The 24,467-nt window shown below is 40.0% G+C and overlaps 1 protein-coding gene across 1 annotated transcript in view; it reads left to right on the top strand.

Moving 5' to 3' along the window:
* Nucleotides 1-24,467, top strand: part of cdh13 (cadherin 13, H-cadherin (heart)) — a 1,096,178-nt gene that overhangs the window by 185,984 nt on the left and 885,727 nt on the right. Inside the window, exon 2 of the mRNA XM_043706651.2 lies at nucleotides 18,526-18,637. Within this exon, the coding sequence (XP_043562586.2) occupies nucleotides 18,526-18,637 (112 nt within the window). The remainder of the gene's footprint in view (nucleotides 1-18,525; nucleotides 18,638-24,467) is intronic.

Here is a 24,467-nt window from a genome sequence, read left to right as displayed (position 1 = left end):
AACAGATTCAAGAACAGCTTCTTCCCTGCTGATATTAGACTGAGTGGACCTCTCAAATTTCAAATCTAATGTTGATCTTGCTTTTGTGCACCTTCTTTGTAGATGTAACATTGTATTCCTTGCTCTGTTCAAATCACTCGATCTTTGTATATTTTGATCTGCCTGCTTTGCCATGTAAAACAAAACTTTTCACTGCTGAGGTCCATGTGACAATAATAAATCAAGTTAATGGTTAAACAACCTGTAGTATTGCCTCCTTATGATTAAGTGATTATGATTACACTTCATTAAAACCAAAACAAACTAAAATATGATCTATAAAGCCAGATTTCAGTGTGTGATCTGACTTGTCCAGCAATAACATTATCTGAAATCATAACATGGCTAAATAGCATTTCCTCTAGCTCCTCCATAAGTAAAGCCACAGCAAATCTGATGGGAAAACATAATTATGTTGCATCAAGCAGATAATCTCAGATAAGACACCAGAATGCTGAATCTGACATCTCTGCATAGATTCTGAAAAATATTTGTAAAGCAGTCGATAATGATTGACTTAAATAACAATTTTTAAAATTAATATTCTGTGGATCAAATTCAAAGCACGATTAGGGGGAAGACTGTTTATGCATTAAGCAAATCCCAATTAGTCATGAACAGCTGCCAGAAACCTATCCACTCAATACCAGTGGTGAGAGTTGATGGAGATGAGGCAATAGCAAGAGGTAGCGCAGCCAGTGGGAAGGAATTTCCTGGGAAAGAACTAAGGGATCAGTTAAAGTGTGTTTGCTTTAATACAAGGAGTATCAGGAATAAAAATCATGAGCTTAGAGCATGGATCAGTACCTGGTGCTATGATGTTGTGGCCATAACAGAGACATGGGTTTCTCAGGGGCAGGAATGGTTGCTGGATGTTCCAGGGTTTAGAACATTTCTAAAGAATGGGGTGTGGGGCGGGGTGGGGGTGGGGGGTGTGGAAGAGGAGGGACTATAGCACTGCTAATCAGAGAGGATATCACAGCTACAGAAGTTACCATTGTTGAGGAGGGTCTACCCACTGAGTCAATATGGGTGGAAATTAGGAACAGTAAGGGAGCAGTCACCTTATTAGTGGTTTACTACAGGCCCCCCAATAGCAGCAGGGAGATGGAAGAAAGCATAGGTCGGCAGATTTTGGATAAGTGTGAATGTAGTAGGGTTGTTGTAATGGGTGACTTTAACTTTCCCAGTATTGATTGGAACCTCCTTCGAGCAGATGGTTTGGAAGGAGCTATTTTTGTAAGGTATGTTCAGGAGGGTTTCCTAACTCAGTACGTTGACAGGCCGATGAGGGGAGAGGCCATTTTGGATTTGGTGCTCGGCAATGAGCCGGGGCAGGTATCAGATCTTGTGGTGGGAGAGCATTTTGGTGATAGTGACCACAACTGCCTCACATTCCACATAGCTATGAAGAAGGAGAGAAGCAGGCACATTGGGAGGATATTTAATTGGGGAAAAGGAAAATATGATGCTATCAGACATGAGTTGGGAAGCATGGACGAGGAGCAATTGCTCTATGGAAAGAGCACTAGAGACATGTGGAGACTGTTTAAGGAACAGTTGCGAGTGTGTTCCTCTGAGACAGGCAAGAAGGGGTAAGATAAAGGAATCTTGGATGACGAGAGCGGAAGGGCTTCTCGTCAAAAGAAAGAAGGCAGCTTACATAAGGTGGAGGAAGCAAGGGTCTTGCTCAGCTCTAGAAGATTACAGACAGGCGAGTAAGGAGCTCAAAAATGGTCTGAGGAGAGCCAGGAGGGGGCACAAAAAAGGCTTGACAGGAAGGATTAGGGAGAATCCAAAGGCATTTTACACGTATGCGAGGAATAAGAGAATGATCAAAGAAAGAGTAAGGTCGATCAGGGATAGCATAGGGAACTTGTGTATAGAGTCTGAGGAGGTAGGGGAAGCCCTAAATGAGTTTTTTGCTTCTGTCTTTACGAAAGAAAAAGACCTCGTAGTGAATGAAACCATTGAGGAGCAGGTAAGCATGCTGGAACGGATAGAGATTGAGGAAGCTGGTGTGTTGAAAATTTTGACAAACATTGAGGTTGACAAGTCGCCATGGCCAGACTAGATTTGTCCTCGGCTGCTTTGGGAAGTGAGAAATATGATTGCTTCACCGCTTGCAAAGATCTTTGCATCCTCGCTCTCCACCGGAGTCGTACCTGAGGACTGGAGGGAGGCAAATGTAATTCCTCTCTTCAAGAAAGGAAATAGGGAAATCTCCGGCAACTACAGACCAGTCAATCTCGGGTCTGTCGTCTGCAAGATGTCAGAACGGATTCTGAGGGATAGGATTTATGACCATCTGGAAGAGCATGGTTTGATTAAAGGCAGTCAGCATTGCTTTGTGAGGGGCAGGTCATGCCTCACAAATCTTATTGAGTTCTTTGAGGATGTTACTAGACATGTTGATGAGAGCCGAGTGGTGGATGTTGTGTATATGGACTTCAGTAAGGCATTTGATAAGGTTCCCCATGGTAGGCTCATACAGAAAGTTAGGAGGAATGGGATACGAGGAAATTTTAGCTGTCTGGATACAGAACTGGCTGGTCGACAGAAGACAGCGAGTGGTAGTGGAAGGAAGATATTCTGCCTGGAAGTCTGTGGTGATTGGTGTTCCACAGGGCTCTGTTCTTGGGCCTCTACTCTTTGTAATTTTTATTAATGACTTGGATGAGGAGATTGAAGGATGGGTCAGCAAGTTTGCAGATGACACAAAGGTTGGAGGTGTCGTTGACAGTATAGAGGACTGTTGTAGGCTGCAGCGTGATATTGCCAGGATGCAGAGATGGGCTAAGAGGTGGCAGATGGAGTTCAACCTGGATAAATGCGAAGTGATGCATTTTGGAAGGTCGAACTTGAAAGTTGAGTACAGGATTAAAGACAGGAGTCTTGGCAGTATGGTGGAACAGTGGAATCTTGGTGTGCAGGTACATAAATCCCTTAAAATGGCCATCCAAGTGGACAGGGTTGTTAAGAAAGCATATGGTGTTTTGGCTTTCATTAACAGGGTGATTGAGTTTAAGAGTCGTGAGATCTTGTTGCAGCTCTATAAAACTTTGGTTAGACCGCACTTGGAATACTGTGTCCAGTTCTGGTCGCCCTATTATAGGAAAGATGTGAATGCTTTGGAGAGGGTTCAGAGGTGGTTTACCAGGATGCTGCCTGGAATGGAGGGCTTATCTTACAAAGAGAGGTTGACTGAGCTTGGGCTTTTTTCATTGGAACAAAGAAGGAAGAGAGGGGACCTAATTGAGGTGTACAAGATAATGAGAGGCATAGATAGAGTTGATAGCCAGAAACTTTTTCGCAGGGCAGAAACTGTTAACACGAGGGGTCATAGTTTTAAGCTGTTTGGCGGAAAGTATAAAGGGGATGTCAGAGGCAGGTTCTTTACGCAGAGAGTTGTGAGAGCTTGGAATGCGTTGCCAGCAGCAGTTGTGGAAGCAAGGTCATTGGGGATATTTAAGAGACTGCTGGACATGCATATGGTCACAGAAATTTGAGAGTTCGTACATTAGGTTTACCTCACATGAGGATCAATGGTTGGCAAAACATCGTGGGCTGAAGGGCCTGTTCTGTACTGTACTGCTCTATGTTCTATGTTCAAATCGATGATTGATTTTATTATTCAGTAATGTTAAACCAGCAAAACTCCATAAACGAATTAATTGGCTCTAACAATATTTGAAACTCGCTTTAGCCAATCATATTTATTTCTGTCCACTTATACAGCTAGAAATGATATTATAAACCACATTCTGAAAGTAATTACTTAACTGGTCGCTGTTGTGTGTGGTTCTGACCAGAATCCATACCAATGCCTTCCTTGTGTGAACTTATGAAAATTTCACCTCAGGTGTCTTTGAATGTAAAGGAGTTTAAATTTTTGAAAAGGGTGTTAGCAATTGAAAAGTAAGTAGCATGAAAGCTGTAACCCTTCATCTTTTGTAAAAGCCACAGTACATAGAACATAGAAAATACAGTGCAGTACAGGCCCTTTGGCCCTCGATGTTGCGCCGATCCAAGCCCACCTAACCTACACTAGCCCACTATCCTCCATATGCCTATCCAATGCCCGTTTAAATGCCCATAAAGAGGGAGAGTCCACCACTGCTACTGGCAGGGCATTCCATGAACTCACGACTCGCTTGTGGTATTTGTGGTATTACACTGGTTGGCACTCCTGATAATTTGTGGTCTCTGCTACTTTTGCCAGTATGTGATTTAGAATAAGGATTGTTTGAGGGGACCTGCTGACACCAATCTTGCTTGGTCAATACTTTGTCTCAGGTCTGTCTAATGATCGGTGGTAGAGGGTACATCACTTTCCACAACAGGGGGGCGGCACGGTGGCACAGTGGTTAGCACTGCTGCCCCACAGCGCCAGAGACCCGGGTTCAATTCCCGCCTCAGGCGACTGACTGTGTGGAGTTTGCACATTCTCCCCGTGTCTGCATGGGTTTCCTCCGGGTGCTCCAGTTTCCTTCCACAGTCCAAAGATGTGCAGATAAGATGAATTGGCCATGCTACATTGCCCATAGTGTTAGGTGAAGGGGTAAATGTAGGGGAATGGGTCTGGGTGGGTTGCCCTTCGATGGGTCGGTGTGGACTTGTTGGGCCAAAGGGCCTGTTTCCACACTGTAATCTAATCTAATCTAAAAAGACAGGCACTTTTCATCATTGACAAGAAGGTTTATTGCGCAATATTCATATGTATAACCTTTTCCTCATCAGGCATAATTACAAAGACTCTGGGGAGCTGCACAGAATACATTTTTTTCTTCCAAGGTCAGCATGGAAGGACTGTGAGACATCATCAGACTGGGTCACATGAATGAAATTTCAACATTTTAGTTCCTTCAGGACAATTACCTTGTACAACAGAACTCTAAAAAGATTAGTAACAATCTATGCTTAATGTCAATAGATTGAGACCTTTCAAATGTCAACTAGGGTAGAAGTAATGAGAGTCACATCAAAAATAATTGCAGATATATTATGCCCTTACAATAGTAATTATTGTTTGGGACAGAATCCTGGGCTACGCTTTCTGTCCACCATTGCATAAAAAGACAGGAAAATTAGGGAACTTTGTCTACTTTTATAAAGTATTTAACTTCGGTGATGACTCTGGAAATAACAGGACTTGTTTTCCAGTGCATTCCTTAGAGAGAGGAAATGCAAGGCAATAGTAATGAACTTAATTCAGACATTATTGAGGTTGCAGTTGGAGTAATTTTGTGTTCTGCACAAAGTTTCTTATTCACAGTGAGTAAGTGAGTCCAAGAATGACAATGTTGCATCTTTACTTCTGATAAACATTCCATGGGAACTTGTTTCTTCTCTTGAAACATAGAACGATACAGCATGGAAACAGACTCTTCGGTCCAACCCATTCATGCTGACCAGATATCTTAAATAAATCTCATCCCATTTGGCCCATATCCCTCAACCCTTTCGACTCCTATCCATCCAGATGTCTTTTACATGTTGTCTTTATACCAGCCTCCTCCACTTCCTTTGGCAGCTCATTCTATACACCCATCACCTTCTTCGTGAAAACATTGCCCCTTAGATCCCTTTTAAATTTTTCCCCCCTCACCTTAAACCTATGCCTTCTAATTTTGGACTCCCTATCCCAGGGATAAGACATTGTCTTTTCACCCTATCCATGCCCTTCGTGATTTTGTAAACCTCTATAAGGTCACCACTCAGTCTCTGATACGCCAGCCAAAATAGCCCCAGCCTAATCAGCCTGTCCCCATAGCTCAAACTCTCCAACCCTGCAAGATCCTTGTCAATCTTTTCTGTACCTTTCAGGTTTCACAACATCCTACCTATAGGAGGGAAACCAAAATTGCATGCACTACTCCAAAAATGGCCGAACCAATGTCCTGTACAGCTGCAATATGACCTCCCATGATCGTAAAATTGAAAACATGTCTTTCCATTCAGGCCAGTTAGAACACTGAATAAACTGACAGACTTTCCAATGAAGAATCCATAAATAATTTTAAAATTAAACAATGTCTTCTGATTCCTATAATTTAGAAATAATCTCACTTTAGACTCTTACTTGCAGAAGCAGCAGTTTATTTCTCACTGCTTTGTGTAGCTGGTGAACTGATAGTATCATTCAAAACACGACTGCTGTGTGGTCACGAGTGTGTACCACAGGAGATTTATTCTGTTCACAATTAGTTCTTACTTCTTAATGGAGAACATTATTACAACAGTGAGTTATGTTGTTCCTTTCAAAGTATGGTTATAGAAGCAAACAGTAGAGTGGAGCTAATTCGCTGCTAATGCAGAAAAATAACACTACAAAGTTGGTAACCAATTAGACTGTCAGCATTCAACACAAACCAAAGAACTGCAGATGCTGGAAATCAGAATCAAAAATAAAGAATGTTGGAAAAACTCAGCAGGTCTGGCAGCAATTGTGGAGAGAAAGTAGAGTTAACATTTTGGGCCCAGTGACCCTTCTGAATTACTTAAAGCTATGAAAAGGTTGCTATATGTGATGAAGATGGGGTGAGGGGAGGTGGGAGGAGTAAATGAACCAAGGTTCAGCTAATTTGATTCACTCCACCTGAAATCAAGAAACAGTTGGAGATACTAGGTATTGCAAAGGCTATGGGCCATGATAATATTCTGAACACTTGTGCTCCCGAACTTGCTGCTCCCCTAGCCAAACTCTTCAAATACAGTTACAACATTAGTATCTACCTGACAATAGAAATTTACACAGTTTGTCCTGTACATAAAAAACAGGACAAATCCAACCTGTCCACTTAATATCCATCAGTCTACTCTTGATCCTTTGTAAAGTGTCATCAACAGCACTATTAAATAACACCTACTCAGGAACACCCAGTCTGGGTTCCACACGGGCCACTCAGCTTCTGATTTCATTTTAGTCTTGGTTTGAACATGAACAAAAGTGCTGAATTCCAGAGGTGAGGTGAGAGTGACAGCCCTTGACATCAAGCCCACATTTGACCAAGTGCAGCATCAAGGAGCCCTGGCAAAACTCAAATCCATAGATATCAGGGGCCAAACTCTCCGTTAGATGGAGTCATATCAGGCATATGGGATGATGGTCATGGTTGTTGGAGGTCAGTCACGTCAGCTCCAGGACATCTCTGCAGGAGTACTTCTTTGGTCTAACCATTTGCATCCACTTCTTCAATGACTGCCATCATAAGGTCTGAAGTTCGCCGATGATTGCACAATGTTCAGCACCATTTGTGACTCATCAGATATTGAAGTAGTGCATGTTCAAATGCAACAAGATCTGGACAACATCCAGGCTCGGACTGAGAAGTGGCAAGTAACCTTCATGCCACAACAATGCCAGCCTATGACCATCACCAGTAAGAAACAATCTAACCATTGCCCCTTGACATTCAATGACGTTACCATTATCAGTATCCTGCGAGTTACCATTGACCAGAAAAATAACTGAGCTTGCTGCACAATCATAATGACTGCAAGGGCAGGTCAGAGACCAGGAATATTACACTTCCTGACTCCTCAAAGCCTGTACCTCATTTACAAGGCACAAATCAGGAGTGTGATGGAATAGTCCCCGTTTTCCTAGATGAGTGTAGCTCCAACAGTGCTCAAGAAACTTGACTCCATCTAGGACAAAGCAGCAGGCTTGATTGGCACCACATCCATAACCATCCACTCCGTCTCCTACTGATGCTCAGTAGCAGCAATGTGTACTTTCTCCAAGATGCCCTGTGGAAATTCACTAAAGATCCTCACAAAGTACCTTCCAAACCTGTGACCATTTCCATCTCAAAGGACAGAGCAGCAGACATAAGGGAGCACCACCACCCTCAAGTTCCTCTCCAGCCACTCACCATCCTCACTTGGGAATATTTTGCTGTTCCTTCACTCACTGGGTCAACATCCTGTAATTACCTCATTTATGGCATTGAGAATCAACTCACAGCAGGCGGACTGCAGTTCAAGAAGGCAGCTCACTGTCACCTTCTCAAGGGCAATTAGGGGCAAGCAATAAATGCTGGCCAGTCAGCAATGCCCACATCACATGAGAGAATTTTTAAAAATGCAATTGCACTGTGTGTGAAGAATTAATAAGTATGTCTGCCTCAAAGTGGTGATGGGCTGTACTATTTTTGAAGATTCATTCATAGGATAAGGGTGTTATTGGCTAGGCCAGTATTTATTGCCCATCCCTAATAATTGTTCAGAGAACAGATAAGAGTGAACCACATTGCTGTGGGTCTGGATTCATAAGCAGACCAGACTAGGTCAGGATGGCAGTTTCCTTCCCTAAGAATATAAGTGAGCCACATGGATTTTTCCAACAATTGACAGTGGATTCATGGTCTTCATTAGACACTTCATTCCAGATATTTGTAATTAATTGAATTCAAATTTGTGCCTGGATCCCCAGACCAGTTCCTGCATCTCTTAATTAACAGTTCAGCGGACTGTAATTTTTTTAGATTAGCTTACTTCCAGTGTGGAAACAGGCCCTTCAGCCCAACAAGTCCACACCGACCCGCCGAAGCGCAATCCACCCAGACCCATTCCCCTACATTTACCCCTTCACCTAACACTATGGGCAATTTAGCATGGCCAATTCACCTAACCTGCACATTTTTGGACTGTGGGAGGAAACCGGAGCACCCAGAGGAAACCCAAGCAGACACAGGGAGAATGTGCAAACGCCACACAGTCAGTCGCCTGAAGCGGGAATTGCACCCGGGTCTCTGGTGCTGTGAGGCAGCAGTGCTAACCACTGTGCCATAATGTTTCTACGCTACTAAAATAATGACTAAGAGGAATGTGAACTAAAATGGTTGGGTTCGAAGATGATAGTAAACTAATGACTAGCACAGGAGGAGGAAATAAAATCTACATTTGAATTAGTCAGTTAAAGACCATGAATCATGGATAAATCATGTACATAGATGGAGAAGGAGTGAATAAAATTCAATTTGGCAGAAGTAATGAATATTAGAAACTAGAAACATAAATATACCAGGAATGATGTCAGACAATTGAGGTTACATTTAAAAATATCCAATGGTGTTGACAGACTGGACCACTTAATGGTACCATTGAACCATTTTTGATTAAAAAGTATGCACACCATGGCGATATTGATGACAAGTCTGACATTTACTTCATGCAAGTTATTTGTGAACTAATTAAGTTATGTTAAAAGATGATTTATTCTAGTTGTATTACAATGATTGTTTTTTTTTTCTTTTAAAAACTCTCAGGAAAGGCATCTCTCAAAATGTCACCTTGCTCATTGACAAAGTTACAAGAGTCAATACTAATTAAAAGTGAGCTTTTCTCTCCATTCATAAATGGAGAAAAGTGTAGCAGAGTGTTTTTTTTTAAATCACTGATGGATTATTTATTACATTACTGGTAGTGTAACTGCATTTTCTCAGGGATTTGAGGGTATTGATTCTAAATGTTTAGCATGTTTTCACCATTAATGGTTTTGATTTCAAAGGAAAGGTCAGATAACTTAAGAATATTTTTTAGTGGAACACAAAGGCGTCACGCAGCCTGTCAGGATGAGAAATATTCTGTGTTATCTTGTCTTTACAGCAATCGTTTCAGTCAAATTATGCCTGTTTTGAAAGACTTTTTCTCATTACTTGCTGTAGTGCTGTTGGAAAAGCAGAAAACCAAACAAAACCTGCCATTCATTTCCCAGACCTATGTCATGCACACCTGGTTTGCTGCCCTTACTTACATTGTTCCTATACAATGGTACAGTTTCTCTATTACTGCTCGATGCACCCTTTCTCTTTTGGACGTCTCTTTTCAGCTTGGATCAATCAGCTGTCTCCTATTTCAGTGAGTAGCCACTACTGTAGTGCAGACGTTTGGGAGTCCTGGTGTTTCACTGCTTTCAAAACTCTCAAATACCAATACCCTCATTATATTTTCAAAAAAATCCATTAAAATAATCTTTTGCTGCATCACTTTGGCAATCATTTGAGTCACTAGAGACTGAATTTTTTTTAATGCACCAGGAAATTGGAAATAATCTATCCAGCACATCATTTGGTTGTCCAGAATTTGTGTTGCTGAAAACACATTTTTATTGAGGGTTTTCATCTTGTATTCAAGTACATTTCATAAGAATACCAATTCACAGAGTAAAATAACAATTGTGCAAATGCTATTTAGTTTCAAGTGGACTCTGAGAGGCTGAGGCATCGTTATGGAGAATGTGTTACGATGCAATGTTGCAGTTGGACAATGTTTGCTGGATAATTCTGAATGTATAAGGAATTACGATAAAAACCATTTTAAGATGAGCAGTTGGGCTTGCAGTGTGGTGCACTTGTGTGTACTGGACGCTACATATATTAGCACACAGGGCCCTGGTCTTTGCAGACAGAAGATGTACATGCACAGCATGTTTCAACTTAACAAAATAAATGACAACCATTTGCTGGTTCGTGTTTCAATTCTCTGACCACTCAGATTCAACCTGCCTCTTTTAAAATTTAAACAAAGCCTGGCTGTTAAGTGTCAATCTGAAATAATAGGTGTATTCTCTGTGGCAGTGACTGCACCAGAGATCACTTGCCAAACAATGGTGTTGTTCATGTTGCATTGGTATTGTTGCAAAATGTCTTGAGTGCTGGACATGAAAGAACTTTGTTTTTTTTCAGCAATGCACATCTACTGTCTTTTAATTCCTGTTTTTAAACCTAAATAGGATTTGATACTTGTCCTGATACAAGACTCATACTTAGTCCCAAACAAAATCTAACTCTACCTCAAGTACTTCAATAATATATTTTCCAATTAGACCATATGAACTGGGCCAAATCTGATACATTACAAATGAACCAAAATCTGTTTGTACCTTGGGTATAAAAAGGTGTAATCTGAAGATCAGATCAAAGTCCTGAAGTGGCTGCCCGACCACTCCCTGTAGGTTTTATCGGGTTTTCATGATTTTCAATAGCACCAAATATTTCTTTTATAATTGCATCACCTGCCAGTGAAAACTGATTCGCAACTAACTAGAAACTAGTTGATCATTTTGATCTACACTACTGGTAACCTTGCCTGCTGCTGAATGAATGTTCAGCCATGTCTGATTGAGAGGACATGAGTTGAGACATGAAATCAGTCTTACACCCTGGTATCATGAGATGTCTATTTTGCTTACGCCCAGCAGATGTTCATTGTGTGTTCTCATTGACTGATTGCTAACACTCACCAAAATGGCATCCTAAATGACTTGCACTTGATCTGCATATGAACACAAATGCCATTTTGGACATTTTTTTAGGGGAGTCAAATTTTGAGTTTGTTTTGAACACTTTTCCTTTTTTCTTGTTTGTTGTCTTCCTTTCCTCTCATATACTCTTCAGCATGATATTCATCTAACTTGCTCAGTGAGACTACATTGAAAATGGCAGTATATGTACTGGTTCCGTCTTGTGGGCTCAAAATTTATCTGGTGCTTGGCACAATGTTATTTCCTGGATATGTCTATCATCATTTTACCTGCGTATGTCCAGCAAGTTTTTGGAGGGTTTCTTCCAGCAGGTGTTATAACAGCAGGTGAGGCAGTTGTTTTCATTTCAGTTTGGGTATGCTCAGCTGCTGAGCTGAACACCACACTCTGTTTCCAAGATCCATTCCAAACTGATAGCTGTTCTGTTATCAACAATCTGTCAGGGGTTATCTGAAATGACATGAACTGCTTAGCCTTGTGGAATGGTGGGGTTTGATTGTACAGATGGCCCTCTGTAGCAAGCAGTCATGTTACAGTTATGTATAAGTGCTTTAGCAAGATATTGAACACTGTACAGCTCAAAGCCTCCTGCTCAGTAGCTGTATCATGCAGTCCGTAAGCATCAGCATGGATTTACAGTTACAAGCCGCACCCAAAGAATTCACACGAGAGTCCAATCAAACATGGGGAAACGGTGAAACCATCGTTCAAAGGCAGTTGGCATTTTTTCATTCAGAAAGATTTAGCAGAACTATGAGACCAGTTCGTACAGTTATGGGGCAAGGAGGTTCTCAGAACATTTCTCCAAGTTTGTAGCTAGACTGCTTGGCTCATGTCAAGAAATTGAGGTTTTGCCCAAAGTGAGGTAAAATAGGCATACTTAGAAGTGACAGCATGATACACCAACTTGGCAATCCCTATCCTTTTCAAAGCTCTTCAGAATGTTTGGAGGTCTAATGGCACTCATGACAAACATGGTTCAAAGTTCTCTTCGGCCTTCATTTGAAGCAGAAACAACTTCAGGACAGTGTTTTCTTCAGCACAGTGGGTCTCATAGCTGAAGAGATCATTTATCATGAAGATCCTGATGAAACCAGCGGATTTTCAGTTTATCATAATGGTCTTCAAGATCTACTTCAGCAAATGTGTTGGATTTAGCAAGGGTCCCTGAAGCAAGCAATCTCAGCAGACTCCATCAAGAGTAGTGTTGCTAATTTGTGTGAAGATGTAGCATTAAGAGGGGAGCTCTTTGAGGCTGTCCATGGTGTACTCCTTGATTAACTGCAGTCAGTAAGAACTTACCTTTTGAATAAGACATGCTGGGCACAAAGTGCATTGCTAAGGGACAATGCATCACAAAGCAGAGCCTCAGTGAGCTAGGCCAAAAGGTGGCTGCTTCAACCCACAGAAAAAAAAACTTCTAAAAATCAGATATCATGATTTTGAGGCGCTAGCATTGTGGTGCAAGCAGGCAAAAGAATTGTTCAGCAGAGGGCATGCATTGCCTTCACTGTGGCAGAGTGAGCTACCTGACACAATTTTGCAGTGTGAGGCCACCTTTTAAAAGCGGATCACCTCCAAAGCGAATTAGAGTTCAGAAGAAGCAGGAAACATGGAAACCACATGTTTCCTTGGTCAAAGGCATGTTGTTGACCCTGTCGCCCAAGATGATCAGATGAACCATGTATTATTGGTCAATGATATTAGAAGTCAAGAATTTTGATACTTTATCTTTTCTTGGTCCAGGATCAGCAAATACAATAGTTTCTGATGTTTTAAAATTGCTTCACACTTGGCCATAAAGTTTTTTTGGGGGTTGGGGAGGTGAGTAGGCCCACTTTATCCAATAAAGCTTGCTTTAAAGCAATGTTTACTGACAGTGGTAGTGATTAAAGCTCCTATTTGTCTTGCAAGAACAGAACAAATCCTGTTTGCGCTTGCAAACTCTTGTCCTACTCCATCTTCCACAGTGGTTCAACCCAGACTTAAAGATATTTCAAGTCAAGATGATGAGTATATTCTGTTCTATGAGCATGTGCATTGCCCTGATGATGATTCCATTCTGTTTGGTGAAGTTTCACCTCCACTTATCCAGAAGTGAGAGTTTTAGTTTCAAGAAGATTGGACAGTAGTTTGTGAATATTTCCCACACCGACTGAAGTTCCACGTCAGGAAGATTGGATGACATTTTTGAGGAATAGTTTTAAATTTTCCAAGAATTTGAACAACATTATGAATTGTTTCCATTTGGATTAGAAAAGAATGAGCTTCTTTGATTTTCAGAGATTCCTAACCAGCAGATACACCAGGGAGTTGTCAACATACAGTAATTTGCATTCTGTTCCAAAGGCTATGTGAATGATCTTTACTGCTGCCACATGCTGCTTATGGCTTAAACATTTTTATCTTAATAGTTTATTCTAGTTTCTAGTACTCTATTTGATTCTACCCTCAAAACCTTGCACTTCTTGACTCTGAATTTCATTTTATCATTTACTAACCAGGCAGAATCTGTCTGGGTCCTGTTGCACTTGATCAACAAGCTTTGTTTTCAGTCTTCCTACTCTGATTCGATTGGCAATTTGTCTGTTGTCACACTTCATAGATGTTAATCATAAGTTGGACATGCCAGTGTTGGACTGGAGTGTACAAAGTTAAAAATCACACAACACTAAATTATAGTCCAACAGGTTTATTTGGAAACACTGGCTTTCAGAGCACTGCTCCTTCACCACCTGATGAAGGAGGTACTTGCATTGTTCCATTATTCCTTTCCTGCCAAGAAATGCATGTCCACTCACTACCACATGTGATGCAGCCAGTTGCATGAACACTGCATGAGTAGTGCAAATGGTAGTATTTATCAGGTAAGGCAAGAGCTAGCCTGCTATTTGCGCCTCACGATGCCAAGTAAGTAGTTATGTAGCTGCCTCTAGTTTGTTAACTGTAATAGCTTCATGACTGCAATAGGCAAGTCCCAAAAAACCTGAAGAGATAAAAATAAACAACTGGAATTAGTTACACAATTACTTTCCAACAAGAGAAACAAAACACAAATAAGTAGACGCAGTCAAGTAACCTTTTGGCACATGCTGTTTAAATTTGGTGCCCTTCTTTAAGTGCTGCTATCCTAATTGGAACTGGGAACATACATTTGCACCAAAATATAAAATGGGACTCTTTGGGAATACTTGTGACTAACAAATTCATAAAACACTGACACCTTGGTAGAAACTATCTTTAGATTTTGAAAGTATTTTGTTCTCATGAATATTGATGAAAATGTACAAAATGCTGAATTCTAAAGTAATCTACAACTTTTGTCAACAAAACTGATCAATTGATGTGTTCCTTAAGTGCACTAGAATAGACCTGCAATTTTACAATGGAGCTTTCATAATTGTTATATTAAAAGGTGTCAGTTAAGCATTGCCAAATTACGTCAATTAGAGAGATTGTAACATACGTAGATTGGTAATATTGTAACAACATTTTGTTGCCAGTGGCATCTGGAGCTTCAATTGATGTTTAATGTTTATCTTTCAATAAAAGCAAGGTGTAAACCAAATTGCAGTAGTCAACACGGTAGTTTAACTATCTTTAGAGTAAGTTGGTCCAGACAACAGAGTAGGCTGAAAACTGCACAATCTAGGGATACCAGTTGTTAAAATTTGATCATATAGCACTTGACATTTTCGGAAACAATAAAAACAGAGATGAATATTTGCATTGCATCAGTATATTTCTTATTATCTGTTCTGAGATTTCATACAATAATAGAATTACTACAGTGTGGAAACAGGCCATCCGGCCCAACAAGTCCACACTGACTCTCCAAAGAGTAACCCACCCTACCCTATTACTCTACATTTACACCTAATCTACACATCCCTGATACCACAGACCTCCCATTAGAAAAGGACATGTGCAAGTTGTATTCTGGTCATTTACTTTGAGTGTTTCATGTTTTAACTGACATATTGGCACATTCTTCTTCCTGTGACCCTTTTTCCAATCTTCCGTTTTGGCATTTATTAAAAATTCCTTACTTCATTCGAGAATTTAAATTCGTGTCACATCATCTTGCAATTCACTGTTCAGATTGCTTTGTCACAGTGGTGAATCTGCTAAAATTGGCACTTGATTAAAATATTTGAAATCATTTTTTCACCAATTTTCATCTTTATTTCTCCTGAAGTCTTTTGATTCCTTTGTGTGTAAAAATTCCATTGGCATAGCATTGTACTTCTTGATTCTGAATTTCATTTGTCAATTTCAAACCAATTTCCGTTTGGATCCTGTTGCACTTGATTAACTGACTTTGTTTGCAATCTTCCCACGCTAATGTGATCAGCAAAGTTTGGCAATTTGTCTATAGTCACACTTCTGAGATGTTGCTATTGAAGGCAGTGTTGTGAGGCTCCTGCATTGCTCCATCAGTCCATTCCTACCAGTGTGACTCAGCTGAATGCATGTCCACTTTCTACCATGTGTACATTTCATTATCTCAGCCATTATCCTCCATGAACCATCCAGTGGGTTATGGAATCTTACTCCACCACAAAGGACATAGTACGGCTTGATTCTGTATTGAGTCCACTCATCTATTCATTGAGCAAATCTGCAATGGATGTTTATTGGCTGGCAATCAAAATTGATTAATACTTGGATGATTTTTATTCCCTTCACTAATTAGGGTTGGAGTGTTAGGGAATCCAACAATCTCTTGAATGATTTTGCAGTTGTCTGTGTGCATTTTAACGATTATCTTTTCTCTTCAAACTACAACAAAATGATGGATTTACACAAGGGGAGACCGTCCCCTCCATGAGCTCTCCCTCCAGACACTCTTCTAGGCATGTGACGTTATAACATGACATCATAACCTTTCAGACTCAAGCCATAAATCTACTACTCCACGACCTATTGAGTTGTTTTGGTACTATCCTTCCCTCACCACGTTCAACATTCATCGTCTTCACCTATGCACAGTAACGTGATTGTGATAAGATCAGCTAGCTGGACATCATAGAATATGAGTTCCCTGATTGAAGCTTTTAATCTGTCCCTGGCTGCCAGATAACAGGAGTGTCAGACATTCAGTTCACTCAGAGCTGGCTCTGAGGGCGTTGGATCAGTGTCAAGGACTATCCATGTATAAATGAAGGGTGACTTGGTGACAGGATACCAGCACTTGTGGTGTTATTTCAGCAATGGTGAGCACCAACTACAAGATGTAGTGTAACTCAACAAAACTCCTTCAACATCACTTTACAATCCCACCATCACCCCCACTGAAAAGGATAAGGGCAGTAGGTGCAAAGGAACACCACCAACTGCATGTTCCCCCTCACAGCCACACACCATCATGATTTGGAACTATTTAACTGCTCCTTCACTGTCACTGCATCAGAATCCTGGAGCTTCCTTCCTAATAGTACAGTGGGTGTGCCCCAATAACCCCCAGGACTGTAGCTGCTCAAGAAAGAAGGCACACTATTCTTTACAAGAATATTAGGAATAGACAATAAACGCTGTCCTCGCCAGAGATGTCTATACCCTACAACTGAACGGCGGGGAATAAAAAAAGAATCCTTAGGTGAAATCAATTCCGCGTGGAATAGCGGAATTATTCTACTCTGGCTGCTTACGAGCTAAGTCACTGGGGGAGCCCTGACAATTGAAATTTTTTTTTAAAAATGCCACTTCTGCTAATAGTGTACAAATTGGATTAAAGTGTGGGGCACTGTTCTGAATAAACAAACCCACTGATGTTCAGCAGCCACTTACAGGTCTGATTTCTGTAATTCAGCAATTCCCACTGTTTATCTGAAAGTCCTCGTTGGATGAAATGAAGCTGAGTTGTTAACTTGCCTTTCCCTTACTGATTCTGCTTCCAGTTATACTTCAGATTTTCAACACGTGTTTTCTACTTTTTCTCTCCTTATATTCTCTCTCTTTTAAAGTCTAATTCATGTGTGAGATACAAATGCGAGCCTCCTGTGGGTAAGATTGTCACATTGAAAAGGTTCTTAAAACTGAAATCATACTGCAGTCACGACACAATCTATTTGAATTCATGGTCTATTTGGGACTAAATATCATTCCTCTCGCTATGATTATTTGTTGTGTATGTATTTGTTGTGTTACAATGTTGAACTTGCATGATATGCTGCATGACGTACTTCATAAATCTTGGCTAGTATTGGACTGCTTTTTAACTTTCTTCAAATAAAAATGGCACTCTTTACAGCAATGAAAGACTTCATTATTTATCATTCAATCCAGCTGCAGCTTCCTATTTAAATTACAAGAGCAATCTGATTATTTGGATGATAATGGCCCAAGTTATTCCCCAGCTGTCTTGTTTTAAAGGTGTCACTTAACCCAGAAGTTAGTCACAGGTACCACCCACAATGTACTTTGGTTGATAGTCCTTTGCTCTTAGGTCTGAATGACCTGGCTCAGACTGGTAAATGTATGTGTGAAAGGGAGACTGAATAGTTAAGATTGAAATTTATGTTGGATCTCCTAGTTTGGAATCTGAATAGGACAAGAGAGCCTCAAGATTAGAGGAAGCAGGTTTAGAACTGAACTGAGAAGAAACTACTTCACTCAGAGGGTTGTTAATCTATGGAATTCTTTGACCAGGGAAGCAGTTGACACTACTTCAGTAATGGTTTTTAAAGCTAAGGTAGACACTTTATTGAAAAATAAAGGAATTAAGGGATATAGTGAAAACATGAGTAAGTGGAGCTGGGTCCACAAAAAGATTAGCCATTGAGTGGTGGAGTAGGCTCGAAGGGCCAGACGGCCTACTCCTGCTCCTCGTTCTTATGTTCTCATGATTAATGCAGTTAATTTGAATAATAGCTATTCAAATGCTTACCACTGTTAACATTTTTATTAATATTCTGAGGGAAAGAAAATCATTGCTACATTCTCAGTTCATGGATCTGAGACCTCTGGGAAACGTATAATAGAATGATTTTCAAATATGCTAAGGTTACTAACAGTTTTAGCAATGATTACACTTTGAGTTTTGATGAAAAAGACTAATGAACATGATCCATGTAAATCAAAGCTGGGGTGTTTTTAATAAGTTTACAATCAATCGGATTTAACTGAAGCATGGCCTGAAATATATGGTTCATTTTTTGTCACTTACAGAGGTTTCTTGCAGTCATTTTTATCCTTCAAAATCTTTCTAATCATAGGTCCTGCTACAAGTATTTGCAGTGAATTTGGACTGCACACCTGGATTCCAGAAGAAGAACTATCAAGTCCTTCAATCTTCAGATTTTAAAAAGGACCAGTTCATTCTGAAAGGTAAAAAAAAGTTCTGTTAGCTCAGAAGAGATACACAGCAGAGCCAATAACTAACAAACCTACAATTTGACCTTCTCTTGGTGTCATTACGTTTTCCTTACATGTCTTCACACATGGTGTAATCTATGAAATATGTTTTTGACTTTCAATGCATTTGAATTGTTTCTATTCCTAATAGCAGAATTTGATTATCTAGCCTGAGATGAACTTGAAGGTGTGTAGTTCGAGCTAGAGAGTCGAACTGATCTAATCTATTTTTGATTGCAGTAACCATCTGAGTTATACACAGTTCTGATTGCACCTAATTTCTTGCATTGTAATTCAGTCTTGCTGTTTTATCTACAATATCTTGCATTGACAGAGCTGGCCAAAGATGGAAACATGTTTTCTGCTTTGGAAATAGTTGGCAATCTGCGTACACATTGTGTTTACAATTGCAATAGGTTTCTGATCAATTTTGTGGCAAAAGCTTCCAGCCAAACCTATTTGCATAATCACAAACATCCAATTGTCCACAAACCAGCATTTCAATACGTAACTTTTTCTTATATTTTTATGAAGAGTAGTAACCAGGCATAGCTTTTTGTCACAATGCAATAAAATGGGAGAATACTGGTTGAGTGTTCATTTTTTTACGATTCACAGATAAAAGAAAACATCAAGTTTTTAAAACAAAATGAATCACTTGGAGAATTTGAGCATTGCTCAACGTTTTGTTTTTGTGAAGGTTATTTAAGCGGAAACATGTATATTCTTGTGGAGCTAGATGGTAATATCAACAAATGGAATGTAAAGTTCAATAAATGTATACTTTGTTCAAATAGATTGTAGAATGGAGCTAGATTTTAATATGCCTACAGGATGTTGATGACCTTGGCAAATTCCTCACATACCATAGTTTAAAAACATTTTTTTTGAATTTGACTGTTTAGCAAATAGTGGCAAATAGATGAGGTGCTGTCAGTGCAAGCCAATCTTGTCTACTACTTGATGTCTGTTTACTTGATAACTTTTAGACATGAATCATATAGCAGATACACTGCACTCTCTCTTAAGAGTATTGTTGATGCATTTGAGAGATGGAGAAGCCAATTATTCTGCTGCAGTATCTACACAAATAAAATTTGAAAAAGGATAAATTAAAGGTACATTTTAAATAACAGCTATTCAGTTTCTGGGGTTAGGGTGCAGAAGCGGTGTTTGTAAAGAACTTACAACCATTTTCTGTGAGAGAAAGTGAGGACTGCAGATGCTGGAGAGTCAGAGTCGCAAAAGGTGGTGCTGGAAAAGCGCACCAGGTCAGGCAGCTTCCGAGGAGTAGGAGAGTTGATGTTGCGGACATAAACCCTCCATTTTCTGTAGCCTCATTTGTGTTTGATATTTTAGATAGTAACACTATTTTTTAAATTAGTAAATCCAGTTTCAGCCCTTGTAACACAAATAGTTTAAATCTTTTAATCTAGAAAACTGATGTTTCCAAGAATAACATTATGTTCAATTGAAGAAACACCACTGAACTTTATTGTAAATGTTCTCTGTGGATAAGATGGTACAAAAATATAAGTTATTTCACAACCATAAAACAAATGGAGCAGTGATGCAGAAAATAAGCTACACAAATACAATCAGCAAAAACTACTCCATTACTATAAATAAAACTTACAAATACATTTTATCCAAGATGTGCACATTGTTATTTTAATAACTGAAAATTTTATTTTGGATGTTCTGTTAATTCCTATATTAATTAAAAAGGCAAGCTCACTGAATCATTTATTGAAAATCAGAGAAGATTTATAAAGTTTTCAATGACAAAGTCAAATATCATGACAAGTTTTGAAACACTGCTCACTGTGTATGATTGCAAATTATATCTCATGCTGCCACAATGCAATTTCAATTTCAGGAACAGCAGAAATAATTGTCCATTCATACTATTATTTGAGAGAAAGGAATTTGTACAATTTATTTAATGTTTTCCCAGTTTCTTTCCTTTTTCCTCTGACTTGAATGCAGAGGCTCTCAATAAAGTCAAATTCCCAAGTGTACGTGGCTTCCAGTACTTGAGTCGGGTTGTGATTCTTCATGTGTGTGATTATGGTCATCATGGACTGCTTGGACTGAACGGACTGTTTTCGTGCTGTATGGCTCTACAACTGACTCTGTGTAAGGCAAGATAATGAGCACCAGTAGACCATCGGAGAATTGTTCCAAATGAGAACATCCTGATATCCACCCACACAAAGTTTTGGCAAACGTTCTTAGATTGCGATGATGTGAGAATTCTAGTTTCTTTTCTGCATTACACAAAGGTCTCTGAGGGAAATTTCAGCAATCCTGTTGATGACTTTTGTTTTAGTTATCATGATAGAAATGAGAATTAAACTTGAGACTTTCTAATTTGTATGTCGTAGCATATTGAATGAAGCACAGCACAGCACAGGTTCAACAGACAGCATGCTTTCTTTACTGGTATGGTGTTTAGCAAGTTAGCTGACACCAACACACACATGCTTTGACTATAATAGCTGGTCAGAGGATGGGAATTCTTTAAGTCACCTTGACGCTACAAAAGTCTTTCCATTATCAATTAGGCACAATTCAGGGATACAATGAAATACTCTCCACTTGACTGGATGAGTGCCGCTCCAGAACTCTAGAAGCCCAATACCATCCAGAATAAAGCAGCTCATTTGATTTTCCCTCATCCAACACTATAACCACCACCAGCACACCGTGGCCACACACATCCCGTGTCGAGGATGGCCTGGAGTAGGTCTTCAAAGCTCGTATTATTGCTCTTCCTAAACCTATGACCGTCAAATGCCTATTTGGAGATTAACTTAAAGGCGTTCCCAAGTGGTTACTGGAGAAAGGGAGGACTGCAGATGCTGGAGTCGAGAGTGGGGCACAAGTGGTTACAGCTCTTGTCCAAGTCCACCACCATCTGATTTGAAATATATCACTGTTCCTTCATGGCCATTGGGTAAAGGTCCTGGAACCCTTCCTAACAGCACTTTGGGTGTGACTAGATTCCATGTGCTGCAGTAGTTGAAGCAGACTGTCCAACAGCAGCTCTTGAACAGTTCAGAATGGGCTATCAGTGTTGGCTTTACCTGTGATGCCCATGTTGCATCAGTCAGTAAAACAAACTCAAACAGTAAAATAAATTCAGTCAGTTTATAAACTAAACAGTTCATAAAATAAAATAAACAGAAGTTTATAAAATAATGAGGGGTATGGATAGACTTAATGGTAATTGTCTTTTTCCTAGGATGGGGGGGGGGTTAAGACAAGGGGCCACATTTTTAAGGTGAGAGGAGAAAGACTTAAAATAAACATGAGAGAGCAAATTTTGCACATAGTGGTTTGTGGTGGAATAAACTTCCTGAGGAAGTGGGCACAGTTGGAAAGTTTAAAAGATATTCGGATAAATCTGTGAGTAGGAAACATTTGGAGGGAAATGAGCTACAAGTAGGCAGGTGGGATTAGTTTAGTTTGGGATTATGTTCAGCATGGACTGGTTAGACCGAAGCCATGATTACACCAGGTTTATTGTTGATATTTAAACAAAATGCAAACTATGAAGAATTTTAAAAAGTTTCAAAAATCACAATCAACAAATATGAAACTTCAGTAACTTTTAAGTAACATGAAAAAATTAAAGCTCTCACTGTAAGATTATTATTTTTCAACATTGTCTTATCCATTATATTGCCTCTAGTTAAAAGGAGGATCTTGAACTGAATTTCATTTTCCTTTTTTTTCAATTTGTCCATGGGATGTGGGTGTTCCTATTGGAGCATTGTTTATGGTCTATCTGTAATTGTCCTTCAGTGAACTACTATCTAAAATGGTTGGAGTTGTTTGAAGGAAGTGTGAGGATTTTCACCAACTCATAGTGAAGGAAATATTGTGATGCTGATTACTTCCTTGCATGTGGGTGTGAGGGCTGAAATGTGGATGAGGTGATACTGCCATGCATCTGCTGCCCTTGCTGTTCTAAATGGAAGTGGTCATGGATTTAGATGCTGTCTGGGGAGCCTTGGTGAATTCCTGCAGTGCATCTTGAAGATGGTGGTCCGCACTGCTAATATTAGGTACTGGTGGTGGACCGGTTGAATGTTTGTGGATGTGGTGCCAATCAAGCAGATTGTTTTGTCTTGGAAGGTGTCAAACTGCTTGACTGTTGGAACTGTACTCATTCAAGCAAATGGGGACCATTCTATCTCACTCCTGAGTTATGCCTTCTACTTAATATTCAGGCTTTGGGGAATTGGAAGGGAGTTACTCACCACAGAGTTCCTCATCCCTGACATGCTCTCATACCCACAGGATTTATGTGGCTGGTCTTATTCATTTTCTGGTCGGTAATAACCCTGAGAATCCTCTATCGCTTTCATTTCATCAGCCATCAAATACTTAATTATTAATTGGGTCATTAATGATTAATTGAGCCTATTAATTGGGCTCCTATTAATAGCTATTAGTCAGATGCTTGATTTATCATTTCTTTGACCTTGTTGGAGACATTGCTCAGTAGGCTTTGACCCTTCACCTAAATTACTCAGTTTCTTTTAATAAAAATATTTACAGGATGATTGATCAAACATGAAGAGAGAACTTAGGATATGACAAATTGCAAAATTAAACAAAAGAGTTCAGCAACAAATACGGCTTAGCGGGTTTCTGAGGAAGTCTCACTTGACCTGAAACATTAACTTTGATTTCTCTCCACGGATGCTGCCAGACCTGCTGAGCTTTTCCAGCAATTTCTGTTTTTGTTATCTCCCTCGATAGATTGATCTTGTTGGTAATGGTGAATTGCACCCCTTTGACTTTAAGATGGCCATTATGCCAAAGAACATTTGGTGTGCTGCTTCATAAGTTGCTGGCACAGGCTGTAGTTGTGATATTGATGCAGCATAGTGCTGTACAGTGAAATGACTGCCCTCTTTACTGGTCACAGTTGATAAAACCTGACAGCTTGTCATGGTTGTGACTTCATTAAAAGGCAAAGCATGACAGATGTCCTCTGAGCCTGTACGTTATGAATGTGGCCAGAAAGTACAAAAAGTCAAGGTGGAGCATCAAGTTGGTGTGATGAGAGTGAGCAAAGAGCCCTGATGAACACCCTGCCAATGTGTGAGATGAGTGTCTCTCCCTGTGCTCAGAGCGAACTGGTAGCAGTATTGCAGTGTAAGGCCTTGGTGTGATCCAAAGTGTAATATTGAACTAAAGAGGATTGAAAATGTGCCATAATGGTGGAGCAAATCTGCAGAGGCGGGAATCTGAACTGAAAACAACAAATGCTGCATATCACAGCAGGTCAGAAAGCATCCAAAAAGAGAGAGCAAACTAACATTTCAAGTCTAGATGACTGTTTGATCTAGACTCGAAATGCGAGCTTGCTCTCTCTCCATGGATGCTGTCTGACCTGCTGTGATCTGCAGTATTTGTTGTTTTCAGCACCGTAATGGTGTGGTGAGGCTGGGGCATGTCTGCTGTCAAACTCTGCAAATGATCACTGCTCGTGGTGTGTGTGCAAGGATAGTGGAGGCTGCTGGTCAAGATAGAGGCTCAGAGGAGCAGGGGTATTGTCATACACTGCTTGCTTAAACTCAGGCATTCGACAACTTTGCTTTTGTTCTGACACCTTGATGGCCTTCTGTTTCTGGAACTTTTGCCTTTCTAGCTTCTGTGCCACTCACAACTTATCTTCTTCTCTTCTACATTGAGAACTGCTAAACTACCCTGCCACTGGTATAAACAGTTTCCCTCTGACCAAAATGCTTCATTCTCTGAAAGAAACTTGCACACTATTTTTGTA

Source organism: Chiloscyllium plagiosum, unplaced genomic scaffold (assembly GCF_037043375.1).
Source record: "Chiloscyllium plagiosum isolate Xiang-an unplaced genomic scaffold, Cpla_swu_hap1 HiC_scaffold_17, whole genome shotgun sequence".
Classification (NCBI taxonomy): domain Eukaryota; kingdom Metazoa; phylum Chordata; class Chondrichthyes; order Orectolobiformes; family Hemiscylliidae; genus Chiloscyllium; species Chiloscyllium plagiosum.
This window is presented reverse-complemented; position numbering and strand designations above follow the sequence as displayed.